The sequence below is a fragment of the Rhodnius prolixus genome, unplaced genomic scaffold (assembly GCF_049639745.1).
Source record: "Rhodnius prolixus isolate KJV_2025 unplaced genomic scaffold, Rpr scaffold_2, whole genome shotgun sequence".
In the NCBI taxonomy this organism is placed as follows: Eukaryota; Metazoa; Arthropoda; class Insecta; order Hemiptera; family Reduviidae; genus Rhodnius; species Rhodnius prolixus.
The window spans coordinates 18,849,319-18,865,039 of record NW_027411592.1 but is presented as its reverse complement, the minus strand read 5'-3'; the positions used below and the strand labels follow the sequence as shown (position 1 = coordinate 18,865,039).

At 30.7% G+C, this 15,721-nt stretch overlaps 2 protein-coding genes across 3 annotated transcripts in view; one reads left to right on the top strand and one right to left on the bottom strand.

Moving 5' to 3' along the window:
• Positions 1-102: 102 nt before the first annotated feature.
• Positions 103-15,721, bottom strand: part of LOC141449197 (putative fatty acyl-CoA reductase CG5065) — a 36,848-nt gene continuing 21,229 nt past the window's right edge. Inside the window, exons 1-9 of one of the 2 annotated variants that reach the window (XM_074118368.1) lie at positions 14,577-14,592; positions 12,702-12,910; positions 11,546-11,794; positions 7,552-7,697; positions 6,674-6,783; positions 5,424-5,619; positions 3,908-4,147; positions 2,167-2,424; positions 103-1,740 (exon numbers count right to left, since the gene is read on the bottom strand). In XM_074118368.1, coding sequence (XP_073974469.1) covers positions 1,596-1,740; positions 2,167-2,424; positions 3,908-4,147; positions 5,424-5,619; positions 6,674-6,783; positions 7,552-7,697; positions 11,546-11,794; positions 12,702-12,899 — 1,542 coding nt within the window. In that variant the 5' untranslated portion in view covers positions 12,900-12,910; positions 14,577-14,592 and the 3' untranslated portion in view covers positions 103-1,595. Of the gene's footprint in view, positions 1,741-2,166; positions 2,425-3,907; positions 4,148-5,423; positions 5,620-6,673; positions 6,784-7,551; positions 7,698-11,545; positions 11,795-12,701; positions 12,911-14,576; positions 14,593-15,721 lie in introns of those variants that run through there. The other variant, XM_074118367.1, reaches the window with a different exon arrangement.
• Positions 14,711-15,721, top strand: part of LOC141449200 (uncharacterized) — a 180,490-nt gene continuing 179,479 nt past the window's right edge. Inside the window, exon 1 of the mRNA XM_074118376.1 lies at positions 14,711-14,821. The gene's annotated coding sequence lies outside the window, so the exon portion shown is untranslated. The remainder of the gene's footprint in view (positions 14,822-15,721) is intronic.

The window sequence follows — 15,721 nt, the reverse complement described above, 5'->3', positions numbered from 1 at the left end:
GCTGCATCAGTTTCACTTTTGGAGATAGGTTAGAAGAACCTAAAAGCGAAGAATGGCAAAGTAATTTTAGGGAGAAGGCATGTAGCATAATTAATCAGAATATACACGTTTATCTTATATATTACAACACAAACTTATACATAAATCTTCATAATTGAGTTGCACATACAAAAAAATAAAAAAATAAATATTTGTCTACCTTATAATGTGAGAGAAAATTGTATTCTAACTATAGATTAAAGTAAATAATTATATTTTGTTAATGTCACCCACTGTCAAAATGTACAATTCCTTCAGCTTTCTTTTACATATAATTATGAAAAGATCACCATCTCAATTAATAACTTTTAACTTTCCATCAATAACTTTTGACTTCAAAAAAAAAGAAAAATCTTATCTGCTGAATTAAAGGTACGATTTATTTTAACTAAATTTATTTATTTAATTAAAATGAATAAATTTAAATAGTAGTAATTAGTAATTAATTTGTTTTTCTATTTATAACTATAATAATTTTGTTTACGGCAATATGTTCAAGATATTTTTTTTTTTTTTGGTAACTGTGTATGAGCGAAAAATCACTTATTTTTAAATTATTATTTTTCAAGTTTGAATAATTTTGGATGAGATTCATTTTTAGCAAATTTCTGATTTATACAGAAAATTAAATACATATGTAAAATAATAAATATAATTTATTTTTACAAAAACCAAATTTTATTCCTCAATAACGAACACCGTCGTTTTACTAAAAACAGCTAACATTTGGTGAATAAAATTGTGACTAGAGCTAAGAAACCATGTTTAAAAAAGTTGTTTTCTTGGACACTGCTAATCTATTTGGTATTATATATAATAGCTTAAGCTTAGTTTTGACCTCTCAAATGTTTTCATTCAAAAGACGCTTATTGTTAGTAAATAAACATTTTTCAACCGCAATTATATTTGTCGGCACTTAGCTATAGGCACTTCATAACGTATTCAATAATTAATATACTTTGCTGAGAATAAAGAAATTGTTTAATAAAATTAATCACTATTTATAAAACAATCAAATATAATATTTTATTGAAGTGAATATCTATTTATTTAAAGATTAAACGAGAAAGAATCAAAAAGGAAAGAATCTTTAAATTTTGATCCATTATTAATCTAATTAATCACTAATCTTATTTCTAGATGAGGCAAATACAAGTGTTTTTATATTAGGATTTTTTTAATGTTTTGGAAAAACAATAAAAAATAATATGGAATAGAAATTTTGAGAACTTATATGCCTTATATGAAAAGCTATATGTTTTGCATTAAATCTTGGACAATATTAGTCCAATATTATTCATTTGTTTTAAAATATTAAAAGTTTGAAGTTTTATTATGATTTAATTTTTTTTTTCTTTTACATTCTTAAATATGTGTACAATTTTACACCCACATATACATATTTATATGTGTGCATAGTCGCTAGATGGATGTTAAGCCCCGCCCGTAAAAATAGGCGATTACTTTACTATATACATAAGAAATTCCCAGATATTAGAATTCAATGATACAGGAAAGATTTTGAAATAACTTATCTTTTAATTATTGTAAATAAACTACTGCTTACGAAAAAAAGGTAAGTGGTAAAATAAGCTGAGTGTAGAGTCAAGTAGAGATCTTGCTGATTCACTGTAGTTTACCAGTAGCCAGAGAATTAGAAAATAAAACAAAAATGACATTATTTTGTCAAGAATCCACAAGCTGAAACAAAACAGATTTCTTTAGTTTACAATTCATTTTTCCTTTCTATTTTTTTTGAAATAATGTTTTCCTTGATTCCCACTATTCATTTAAATGCCATAAAATGTCGATTTTATCCGTGTAGCACATACGTTCTTTGCATCCTTGACCGGTATCGGTTTCTGAATTCCATCCACCATCAGAGGTAAAGTAATCAGTTTGGTAAAGAAAATGCACTTAAGTTTCCATTTCACACTACACTTGCTGACTGATTCTGAGCAAACCAATAAACTTGCGTGCTATCATGGATAAAATCAACAATATTATCCTACACTGCAGACCTAACCACATTTTAGCCACCAAATATCTTAATGAAATAAAATGATGTGACTGCAAAATATGTGCAGACTAAAACTAATTTTCTATTTATTTTTAGAATATTCTTACATCATGAGTGTTCGTCTAGCTCGGGGTAGTGATTTTGGATTTTCCTTTAAAAGGTATGTTCTGGCACCTAGTACGGTGTTGGTCAAATACGGTATTATCGCAATGCCTTCAAAATCTAAAGTGAATATTTCCTTATCGACAGGATTCATAGCTTCCCTTATAGCTAGTAACTTGGCATTAGGAAAACGCCATTGATGTGTAGTAAAATACTGCAGAACGTCCAAACCGCATTGTATTTTTTTTTGTACATGGATCATACTAAAAAATAAACACATTAAGTTTATTTGGTGAAATATAATAATTTACAAAAAAAAATTCATATTATCTGCTAGAATAATAAGTTAAATATGATTTTGGGGAAAACAATCTTACGTTATTAGGGAAGGATGTAGCTTTAAAAAATTTAAATTTTTGTTTCTTTACAAACTAGCTCAATATTTCTTAAACATTATGTGACTGATCTCTAATAACTCGTAATTTTAAGATATACCTCTAACCAGATTCATGTTAGCGCTTGCTTAGAAACTCTTGATCTTCTTGAGAAAGTATTTTTACTGTGACGAACTCAAAGTTTCATTAGACATTTTTACGAGAAGCCAATAATTTAAAAAAAGTTTATAAATTCACTAGTATTTAACTAGTTTGTGATAAATGTGAATTTTCTCTACCAAACATCCTCACAGCTTATAAAATGGATGTGTGAACGCAATTTATGAAAAACAAACATTAACTTCTTAGGGAAACTATAGATTCTTTAGGACTTCAAGAGATTTCCTAGACAAGGACATATTTTCTCTTATTTGCTTACTTCCTCTTTCTATTATTCCTAATAAGAAATCCCATGAGTCCGAAAACGAGGTTTTTACAAATAGGTCTGTGATGAGTGAGAATATGTTGAGCATAACTCATAAATGGAAACTCTATTATAAAATTATAAAAAGATGCTAAGGATAATTGACGATGCGCGATACCAACTTCGACTACTTTTTAATTATTAAAAAAAAAGAAAATTTTTGCAGGTTTTGATCTTTGTAGTTTTCAAAACGTTTTTCTAAATAAAGTATTTATTAAGACCATGTAGTTGGAATATCTATAGCAAATACTTTTGCTTTTTAAGCATATTCAATTGTTTTGTAAGTTACTTTGTTTTCTCATTTTTTTTCATATTCCTTGCCTCCAATCATTTTAGTGGAAACACTGAAAAATGTTTGTTTTAGAAATTTCAGTTGGGAAATGTTAATCTCGAAGATAACCCAAATATCAGTTGATTTACGGAAATAGAAGGGGTTGCTTTACGTGGAGATTAAACCATCTCAAACGGTTCGGGAGAAATTGGAAGTTAGCCTCTGTGCTCTTACGGGTGATTTAAATTTATAATTTATTTGTCCTTAATTTGATTGAATTTAACGAAGTTAGTTGAGTTTTATAATTTTAAGTACGCTCTCTGAAACCTGCCAAAACTTCCCACCTTCTAGTAATTTCAAAACAAAATATTAAGTAAAATAAATATATTTAGTTAAGAAAAGTATATTAGCTAAAAGCTGTAGAATGGTATCACGAAACAGACAACATTTCTATTCATAAAGTGAAGGTATATACATTACATGATTAAAAATAATCTTATTTTCCATCATACACAAATAGTCAATGCGTTGTGAATCCCCGGTATCAACAATACTAGGTTTGCAAGGTGAACTGATTAGTGATTACTAATAAAGAGACATATCAGTTGTAAACTTACAATGTTTTCTGGCCAAAAATAAATAGAAGAAAGTCTATGATGTATGCAGGTAACCAATGAAATAAAAGTACATTAATGTTGTGCACTGCTTTACTTTTGTGAATATTTCCATTTGGATACCACAACATCATTTCAAAAGGATTTTTCAGCACACATCCTTTACCATAATCCAATATTTGTCCCCATGTTATTTGATGAGTCTTAGCTTGTGTTAGATTAAAAACAGGGATTTCTTCTTGTCTGTAAAAAAGAAACTGGTTATTTTATTCTTACTGAAAAAATGCTTAATTATCTGAGGAACAAGGAGGCGTAAAAATTATTCGATCTTAAGAGAGCTGTAATTAAGACATTACCATTATTTGATAGATAAAATGAAATATAAATATCTTTCTTTTAAACATGCGATTGTTAACTCCTACAATTAAGCTTTGAAGAATGTAGGAATAATTTTCTGTGATAGTGCTGTAAAAGTTGGAAGCAACGTACAGGGTAAGGTGTGTTAGTTGCTTAGTAGAGGTAGTAAGCACAGAAGAAAAGGAAAAACGGAGTTCAAGGAGATATGAATAACTAGGTTGACTTGAATGCGTGTATTGACTGCAGCGTTAGTATTCTGTTCTAGATGTTCGTTTAGACATCTTGATTGCTCTAGTAAGGTTGTTGATTGGGATTAGATAACTTTTTTTCAAATGCCACTTCTCTACTTGAACTAGATAAACCATCAGAACTAGTTTGGAGTAAAATTAAAATTCTCAGTTATTATCTAACTTCGGATAGCACATTTTTTCAATCTTAACAAACAATTACCTCTTCGTACCTAATTGTAAAAATTAACAAAATTAAATACTACAAAATTAACAAATCTATAAATCAAAATAAAGTTGTGTTCTTACTATTATTTGAAACCAAAAGTAAACAGTTTTAATTTCAATGCGGAGTTTTTACAGCATTCTGTTTAACGCGCTGAGAAAGAAATCGAATCCCAACGATTGAAAAAAATCTCCGGTAAAATGTTTAATAACTCAATCTTTGTGAAGATTAACACCTCACTTTAAGAATAAGTACTTCCTTGAGAGTATCCCTAAATATCAAAATGACAATACGAGTATTCTTATAGAGCAGACCAAGTTATTTCTCATTTATTGTTAAACAAATGGTGAATTTGCCCCAGCTTAATATCTACAAAAGTCAAAAATTTTTGTTCTTTCTGAAGTAAGGCAATTTAAATTGTAACGTTAACAAATATCCATAAAGTTGAATTTTTCCCGACAATGCCAAGGCTATATTAATATATTTTTTTCTTTATCCAGTTTAACTATTTCTGAATTAGTCATCAAAACTAAGATAAAATAATGAATGTAGTACATGCACTTTTAAGAAAGTAATATATGTTGTTTACAAATGTTCCTAGTATTATATTATTGTGGTAAATGGCACCATTAGTCAAAAGCTTCAAGACTTATGGAAATTAAAGTTTCAAAATATTGCTGTTCAAAATGGAATTGTAATTACCACTTACTTTGGACCTTTGCATACTGTCATAGCCACTGCTAACATTGCATTTATAGCCATGTCTACAGGTATTACTTCAGCATTATAGTCAGCATTACAGTGCATTGATCGTATCACTCCTTTGCCACCTCCAACAAGCAATCCTACAGGTCCATTTAGATTATCTACCCATCCAGGCAGAGGTTCTTTCCAAGAAGGTATTACTAAGTCCACACAGCGTAGATTAAAAAAAGATCATAAAACAATTTCTTTTCAACAATTCAGAAATTTCAGACAAAAATTGCCTTTCTGATATTATTTTTACATTATTTAAATAATTGTTACAATAACAATAAAATAATAATAATCATCATCAATCAATTTTTTGAGGCAGATTGCGCTGAAGAAAGTTTATTGTATTGTATTTTAGACGTTAATTATTTAATAAAATGTACGATGTTATTGCTAAAATATAAAATGAAGTTTTGCCAAGAATTTAATTTGCAGTTCTTAAGCAAATTTTAACAAATAAATTTCAAGAATGAGCAAATTGGGGATGTTTCCATCAGAATTTCTTTTCTTTAAACTGCTCATAGATAAAATAATAAATTATAGAAATGTGTATGTAATTTCATTTCACTTGCAGTATTGTGCAATACATATATGTACATATAACAATGATAATATCCCGAAAGTACTCTCTGAAAATCCTTTTTAACCAGATTCGGTAACTTATATCTAACTCAATAAATTGCAATCACAACTACAAAATAAAAACTCTTGGAGCTTATTAAAGAATGAGTTAACGTTGAAAGATATTCAATTCCAACAAAATAATGTTACAGAATTTTCTATTATAATAAAGGGAATAGTTTTTGCTTGATGTTTTACAATGATTGTTTCAATTATTGAAAAGAGTAATATGTAGTATGAGTATTATTGTTGATGATTCTTTGAAGAAGCAATTAACAGGGAAGTGAATTATACTCCTTCCTTAAAACAATAATATGGGTAAGTTGCATAAAGTTTGAGTCCTTAGGAATGTTTTAAATCTTTATTTTCCCTTTAATTTTTAAAATCTCTCCATTTAATAAATAATTATATTCTAAAATGAGAGCTTATTAAAGAATGAGTTAACGTTGAAAGATATTCAATTCCAACAAAATTATGTTACAGAATTTTCTATTATAATAAAGGGAATAGTTTTTGCTTGATGTTTTACAATAATTGTTTCAATTATTGAAAAGAGTAACAATCAAATAATTAGTGTAAACTCACCTATGGATGGCCTGACAATACATGTGGGCAGCTGAGGATAATAACTTGCTACAAGGGCTTCTGCTATTCTCTTTGAGTATGTGTAAGAGTTGGGATGAGGATGAAGTAATCTATAATAGAAATATTATCATATTAATTACCGAAAAATTAAAATGAAATTTTACATTTTTTAACTATTACATTTATTCAGAGAAATTACCAACATCACACCAACTTTTATGACTGGCTGTTAGTTATAAACAGAAATTCGCATGTCATTTTGGCATTTTTTTTTTTTTATAATTAATTTATTTTTTACTTTAAGACGTGTCAACATCTAAAATTATTAGCACCCGGAGATTTTTTTCACAGCAATGCTGGCCTCTGGACAGTGTTCTCTTGATATAGGCATCACTATCAATCACCGGATAATGAGGTATAAGAAATTCCTAGAAAGAGAAAAATTTGAGTGCTACCAGATGGATTCGAACTCGCGATCAACGCATCGGAATCAAGTACACTGTGCTAATAATCTCTTCATTATTCTGAAATTATTTTAAATATAAATGTTTTAATATTTTTGATTAATTAAACAAATTCTAAACCATTTAGGCAATGTGTTTAAGTCCGTGATGTTTTGATTTAACTAATGCTAATTAAGCTGTAAACTAATGGCAATGAAATGTAGCTGTCCCTACCGTTTATATTTTAAATGAAAAGGTAAAAACAAAAATAATCTCACAGTTCAGTGTATTATAGAATAATGAATTGCACGGTATAATATAATAATGTATTTATCAATAAATTAATATTATCAACAAGGATAATATTGGTGCAACAAATATATGGTTTTTCCAATTTTGTGTTCATTATATCTTTGTAAAGTTAACGAAACATACTCAGGTGTAATTTTATCCAATGTAACATCATCCATCCAATTAACTAGTCTTATGATATCCATGGGATTGTGTGGCGGAGGATATACCTTCTCTTCCATCAGATCTACGTCACAGTGACAGAAAGCCGTCGAAGTGTGGATCATTAACTGTAAACAAAAATTTTATACATTATAGTAAAAAATACTACGTTTAAATGAATATTTCAAGAAATTATTAAAGATCCGCAGGACGTTAGCCTAACAACTTAGCCCTGTGCAACTGAAAGATTCCTTACATTATCTTTCTACCGGTAAAGAAGATTTCATAATATACTTTTAATTTCGAGTTTGCCCGGAAATACATATATATTTGCAGCCAGAAAAAATTGTTCTTAGAAAATGGTTTGTATGTATGTGTTTATAAAATATCTCAACAACGAAAACCTAAGTGGTGCTGATACTTAATATTTCGAATTTGGGGATCCGGCTGAAACTTTTGATCAAAATCCCTCAACTATTGCTCCACTTTAATGAATAATGGATTACTCCGAAGATGTTTCCGTTTTCTTTAAGCTTAAAGTCATGTTGGACAACTTTTATTCAAAACTTTTTTCATGAAAATTCAATTGAAAGCTCTTCTGCGACAGGAAGGAAATTACGCTTCTCTCGCGAATAGCATTTCAGTATAATATTCGGATCTATCGTATCTTTCTCTTTTTTGAGTTTCTCTCGAATATAACTTCAAAGAATTCCTTTAAATTTAGTCTGCATACTCATTGAACTCATATGAATCTGCATTTGTAAAACTATTTCCTAGAAACTGATTTAGCGGACTAAGTGGTTTTAGGCAGAGTCCTTTTTATTATAAAATTGCAGAATAGAACTTTCTTCTACGATCCTGTACCTTAAATGTTATAACTAAGGGTTTCAGAACTAAAAATTTTCGCCTTGAAGAAGTACTTGAAATTCATGGTTTTTTTCAATTTTCTGAGATTTTTTTGGACAATGCCTTTTAAATTTTATGCACTCGTATATGTATACTATACACCCTAACTAAAAGTGGATCAATAATTTTCATTTGAATAATTTTGGCGGGATAATAAAGTTTGTGGGATTCTGATGAGGACGAGGCAAATTTAAAGTACAAAAATTGTCGATTCGATTAATGTGCAGTTTTACATTGTGGATAATGTTAATAAGAATGCATTATATTTCATAATACAATTTTGAATTAAATGTATAAATTATAACCTTGAAAATCATAGTAAAAGAAAGTTTTGAGTGTAGTTTTTTTTTTTAATAAAGGGGCTTTCGCGCGTAAAGCGTTAAGGTCAAATAGTATAAGTCATTCCGCCTCGTGTTCACTGTGCGCTACGTAGTAGATGGAAGCGTCAGCACGGATCAAGTTACATCCATCTTTCTTGATTTTAGTTTATTGTATTGTAAAGCAATTTGATGTACTAGATTTCAATGTCATAAATATCATTAATCATTAATATGTTTTCTTTTATAGTTTGTTTTTAGAAACAAGAAGAGCCTATTTATAAAACAACCATCTTCTCTGCATTGGTGATTTGTTTTTAATATTTTATTGTATAATTATACAAGGTAAGTAATTTCTTCAAGTGATTTTTAGTGACGTGGTAAATGAAAATGAAAAATTATATTGGCTAACAGATTCTGGGCTATTTCAAATGATTGAATTATAAATAGCGACAAATCTGGAATTTGAAAATGAATCACAATAACTATTGGAGTAACGTGAAAATCAGGCAAATATTTCAAATAATGTGTGAGAAATAAAACTGAGGGCTGAAATAATAAAGTGTTGACTTACTTAATTGTGCTTTAGGAAAAGCTTTTGACCTATCACGTAATAAAAGTTAAAGCTTATGGGGGCCAACATTTCCACGTATCTTTTACGAAAAGTTGTAATACGAGGGATTTACAATAATACTGTGCAATAATGGAGGTTACTAGAGCACCGTAGGATAAGATAATGCCATTCAGTTGGTACTTTTCACTATTAGAGGTGAAGTGGGTATCGCCTTATATCATTATTAACTTTTGTTAATTGTGAAATACAACTGTATGGTCTAAAGGATGGTTCAATTTAGAAATACCAGAAATTTGGGAAATTCCAAGATAAAGTGCAAAAATTTGTAAAGATGATTGAGGGAACAAACATAATGATGAAATAAATTAATTTCACGGGTGTAATGAGGTTACAAATAATTATATAAGTATATAGAGAGAATTTTTGGGGTAACACTTGAAAATTGGAATATTTAAAAGGCTGATTGGGTTAAATTGTTAAAGTAAAACAGCAGTACACGAATAATGATGCTGATAGAAAATTAAATTTGGCCACGCTTGGTAAGACGGACAGTTTTAGGTAATTAGCCGTACGGCTGAGGTGTATCTTTTACATTTTGGAATATAAAAGCGAAGTTGCTATGGTTAAAATAGTAGTAATAGGTTCCAAACGGAAATCCTGGATAATTACTGTATCAATTTGAATGAATCAACACCCATTGTGGTACCAAATAAGAAAACTAAAGCAGTATCTGAGATACTATAATTATCTATTAGTTAACATTCAAGAGTAATCGTAATATTGATCAAGTTTAAACTGGCATTCGTTTCATTTCTTCCTCCAACAGCAGAGGAATATTTACCTACTAAGCAATGCTATTTTCCTGAACTTATATTACAATAAAATCCAATAACTATTAATCTCCAGGTAATGTTAATATTATATGTAGTTAAAAGTATCCCAGATTTCTTATTGAGTGCTTTCAATAAAACCTAGTTCTAAGGCTAATTCTCTATGCTGGAAAGTATATCATATATTGTAGTTCAAATTTTTAAGCCCCTTAAATATAAGAATGTATGTACATATGTTTCTTATAAATAGATTTCATGTCTTGTGTTATAACCTGCGAGATATGTATATAAATTAAGAACCGATTAGTGTGAAAGTTGGAACTCATAAATTTAATGCAATCATCCCAATTTTCATTGTAGAAGTCAATATTCCATTAAAAAGCGTTTCTCTGAATATTTAACTAGGGGAAATCCCTCTAGGATTATCCCTTGAAATTAAAGGCGCTTATGATAATGATAAGGAAACTATATGAAAGCAAGATGAGAAAGGTTCTAATAGATAATAAATGCTAAGGAAATGAAATAATTATTGTTTTAACAATAACATCCAAAAAGTGGCTTTGAACCAAATACTCTGCTTTTCGGTACAGCTACCCTTAAGCTTAGATCTGGATTATGGCAATCCATTTAAAGAACAAGCCTGCCTTAGCAAACTAAATTAGCTAGATATAGTTTACAATAAATTACAACTTAGAATTTTTAAGTTAGAAACTTAGAATCTAACTGTAGATGTGTTACTCTACATGAAGCCTGTTGTTTACTTCTGACTGTTAGAAGGCAACTGTTAAAGAATAAGTTATGGTAAGGTTAATTAATGGTTGCGTTTTTCACCAGTGTACATATATGATTGAAATTTTCCAATTAGCACCCAGCGATAGGTGATAGGTGGCTATCTCCCCAACCACAGACTGAGTTCATTCTTAATTCAGCGAAATTCTGTTCTGTCTGCCGTTTATGAGATCTATTACATAGTATTGCCTCGTTCTGAAGGTTGATATATCTCCAGCACATTTCCTTGTATTAATAGATGGGTAAAGCTAAATCAAAAAAGTCGAAGATCTTTTTACTATCTTCGGGATATTGTTAAAAATGTACAGGACTTGTGAGATGAACACAGTTTAGCTTTAAGACGAGGAAACAGAATGCCAGATTAATCCTTATTTGAAAGTAAAGCCTGAAAATTCCCAGTGATTGGGACAATAAATTTTAGACATATGACCCTAGTTGACGTTCAATTCACAGAAGAATAAGTAAAATTTTGCTAAGCCAAATATAGTGCCTCGCAAATACACTCGCAGCAAAATTCCGAAGAAGATTCTGGAACAAAATGAACAAACTTTATGACTTACTTTCAAATGTTTCATCCTTGTGCACAACTGTAGAACTCTGAGTGTTCCTTCTGTGTTCATGCTTACTGCTTCTTTTAATTTAGCTTCGAGTCTTAATGTGGCTGCACCATGGATAACTATATCCACATTGGAAATCAATTTAGTCTCATCTTCTTCGGTCAGCCCCAGCTTGTTGGAAGTAATATCGCCGGCAATTGGTACTAGTTTTTGTAATCTCTCTGGACATTCTGCACGAATGCGGCCAAATAACTACAAATAAAATGATTACTTGAAATATGTAGATGGTAATTTTGATAAACTTAGTAAAATAAAATCTTGGAAAAATAAAGGTTAGTCCGTTCTGCTCAATTCTTACCTATTCTTGCTGATGGAATTCAATAAGTGATTTTGTAAAAAACAGCAAAATATATCACTTACTATCGCATTTCGGGATAACAGATACTGTCCAAAACATAGGATCACAGGAGGCACTAAAAGGTGGGAACTAAGCAGAATATCAAGTTTTAACTTCCTATAAACATTGTTTTTTGGGTAATCTAGTTTTTATACAACCAAATATAAAGGAATTTACTGTAAACCTTCTTTCACCCCAAAAAATTATTTCCATTGTCAAATTATACGAACATGTTAGTGAAATATTATAGTTTCATATAGCATCATAGTGAAACCTTGATTGGTTGCCCATAAGTTAGTTTGCTTACCATAAATTTAGATAATTTGAATGTGACTCAATCAAGCATGCTAATTTAAAACCTGGAAGATTGGTTTCAGTTTTTGAAATAAATCTATATCCATTGAAGAGAACTAGCCTTGTCTAAGATATAAATAAAGAAAGGCTTAAAAAGCTAAACAGAATAGTAAACTTTTTCTGTTTTTCTGTAAACCATTTCTAATAGAAATAACATCTAGAGCTTTGTATGTGCAATTCATGAGGCACTAGAAACAAAATATCGAGAACAAGTATTTTTATATACAAAGGTCTCAAAACATTCTAGTGTATTACGATTTTTTGTACACATTATTTCTCTTAATGAAAATATCAGAAAGTACAAAATTAAAGGAGAAAAAATTGTGCAGTATCAATATCAAAAATCGCAAATACAAAGAATGTAAAATCAGTTTAAAAAAACAATAATTTATTTAAGACATTACTTACTGGTAACTTGAACATCTCTTCGAGCCTAGCATCGATGGCTTTCCCTTTTTTCGGCCTAAGCAGAACGTACAGAGTATCCAGATCGGGAAATGTGTACAACATCTTCTCAATAAGTACTTTTCCCATAAAACCAGTGCCTCCTGTTATAAATACTGTTTTACCAGCAAAGAAATTGACCAAATCACTTTTAGACGCCATTTCTGGGAAATCTGGAACAAATAGATAATTACAAATGATAAAATATTTGTTGCTTTTCAAGAAATTTATAAATCTAGGTTTTAGAAAAGGCTTTTAAGAGAACAGTTCTTCTAAAAAGACTGGCAGGAACTAAATCTTGGGGGTTATCCAAGATGTCCACACCATTTCCTTCAAGCCGGATGTGCTGCGGTTTGCTGTCATTGTGGCACTGAACTTATTTTCAGTTTCCGGTTACACTTTTAAGCGAAACGTTGCTTTTAATTCATCGCTATATGCGCGCTATATTCCCATAATTACTCTTGAGCTGCAAACGGATGTGGAACTCTGATATGGAGAGAGAGACTCTCATCATAAAACTTAAGAGAATTGAACCTCAAGCGTTCATCACTGCCCACGCACGAGATAGAGTCAAGAGCTAGCGCAACTTTAGCTCAGAAGTGGTGAAGCTAGCGAAGAAAAGTCGGGCGGAAGGTATAAAAAATACGGTGCAGGATTTTGCTCCGAAGCATTTCAGGCTGCTGCCACCCTTGCGGGAAAATCCCCCATCAATTTATTTGGCGAGACCAGAGCGGTCCTTTTGGCTTTCTAAAAGTATAGAACAGGGAAGCGAGCTAAAATAGTAACAAGGTGGCCGAAATAGTGGCCTACGAAATATTTCCGATATGATGAGAGCATCCTGTTTTGACAGACTGAGCCAAATGTATAGATAGCAATGCGCTTCGTTCTCGGATAGGCTCACAATAATAGGGCTGAAAGAAAATTATAGTAAGACCAAAGAGGCCCAGCTGGCCGAATTCTTAAGCACCTACTTCATAAACGATTCGTTGCATCAGAATGGAAACGGGGTTCGATTTCCTCGGAGGGCATCAACACCGAATTGGTGTTGTTACTAGTTCTTTGCCTAGTTTGCTGAACCGACTACGTAAGTAGGCTGCCCATCTTAGCGTGTTGTCCTCTGTTGAGAGCATTAAATCAGAAGTTATTGAACACCCGATTGCTAGGTGGATAAAGTTCTACGTTGCTGTGACATATATAGGTGACATAGGATTAAAACATAAGTAAATCCAGCTTTAGATGGTAATCTAACTAATTATTGCTTCAAAGGCTAATCAGAAGAAATGTCTACATAAAAATAAATGAATGCCTTTGCAAAATTTAGTTGAGGTCTGATAACGGGGGCTGCTCCGGATGTAGTCCAGACGATAGTTTGGTAATGGAAGCGATGATTCTTATCTGAAAAGAATTTTAATTATTTTTTCGGATTCAGTCGTCCTTCTAAACTGAAATTAATTCTTTCTAGTGAACTATGGAAAATCTAGTTTTCTTGTAAAATAGTACATCACCAGCAATAAAAAGAACTAAGAAATGTATTTCAGTTAAATAAGGTTTGCGAATCAGAAGCTAAAGCGTGACAAGTGGCCTTTACAATTACTAAAGTTGAAAACCTTGGTAATGACTTTATTTAAAAAAAATATTCATGCAAAAGAAAGAAAGCTTTTCAACTGGTTGCCTCAAATTAAATTTAACTGCCTAAAAGGCGTAAGGGCTGTACGTTCATTTGGGGATCCTGACTCCAAAAAGTTTAAGAAGGATAGAGCTTTCATAAGGCATCTATTCAATGAATAATTGTAATTCATTAATTATAGTCAAATCAACCTGTCCAGTAAAAATTCTTACAATTTTCGCGCAAAACAAATTTAAAGCCGGCATAATAAAAGCGTGCAGTAGATGTAATCGACTAGTTGATGCTCCCTACTCCAGTCAACATCAGCTGTTCGTAACGATTTTGCACCCTATCTACCCCCCACATGGCGGAAAGGAACCACCCTCCACGTTGTTTGCACTTCACCAACCCTTAGAACGTAACCGGCTTTCTAACAACACCATCACATTCGGTCATCATTCTGCAGCGTACAGTGCATGTAAGTTTGCTAGAATTTTATACATGCATTCTTTATAAAATTTTACTAACGATTCGATTTTGGTTGTGAACAATATACATAAAAAGTGTTTAATTATCACTTCTGTTCAACATAAAAGAACAATGGATTAAATATTCAATTTTTTGATGAAATCTATGCAATGTATTTTACGTACAATGTGCAATGTTGAATTGATTTAGTCAGTTGCAAATGATAGGATTATCCATCACCTTTCAACATGAAATCAACTGATCTTAATGAATTCTTACGTTAAACAAGCTATTATTAATTTTTGTAACGAATGCTTCAATTAATTTGACGAATAACTGTTACTTGTCTCTTGTTATCACTTTCTTACTAAAGTTAATTTGTAATAAAAGTGTTAAATAATGCTATACTGCTATCTAGAAGCTAAGATCAAATAGAAACATCTCCGAATGGTGGTTTTTCTAAAAAATACTCCGAAGTGACAATATTAAATAAATCCTTCACTTCTAGAGCAATTTTTAAGAGTTGCACCATCATATCAGCGCCTTTGTGAAAGTAACGTTCACGTTCTTTTGAGATTGAAAAAGTATATTTTAAGAGTTTCTATTTAATCAAGTTGACCATCCATCCTTCAAGTTGAGAAAAATGTTGATTCATTAAGACAAAATTATTCAGAGAGTTCATCTCTTTTATAGGATAAAAACTACTATTAGTTGGCATCAAAATTAACAAAAAAATTTAATTTAATGAATGGTGATATACGGTGAAATGTGATTTATAAAGATTACTTGATGTAAATTAGAATTAAAAATTGATGCTATTCAATGATTCCATATTCGTTTAGTAATAGAACTTTTTTTTATTAACGAAACCAGGTTGTTCTAGCTATAAGGATTGAACAGCGTAATGACA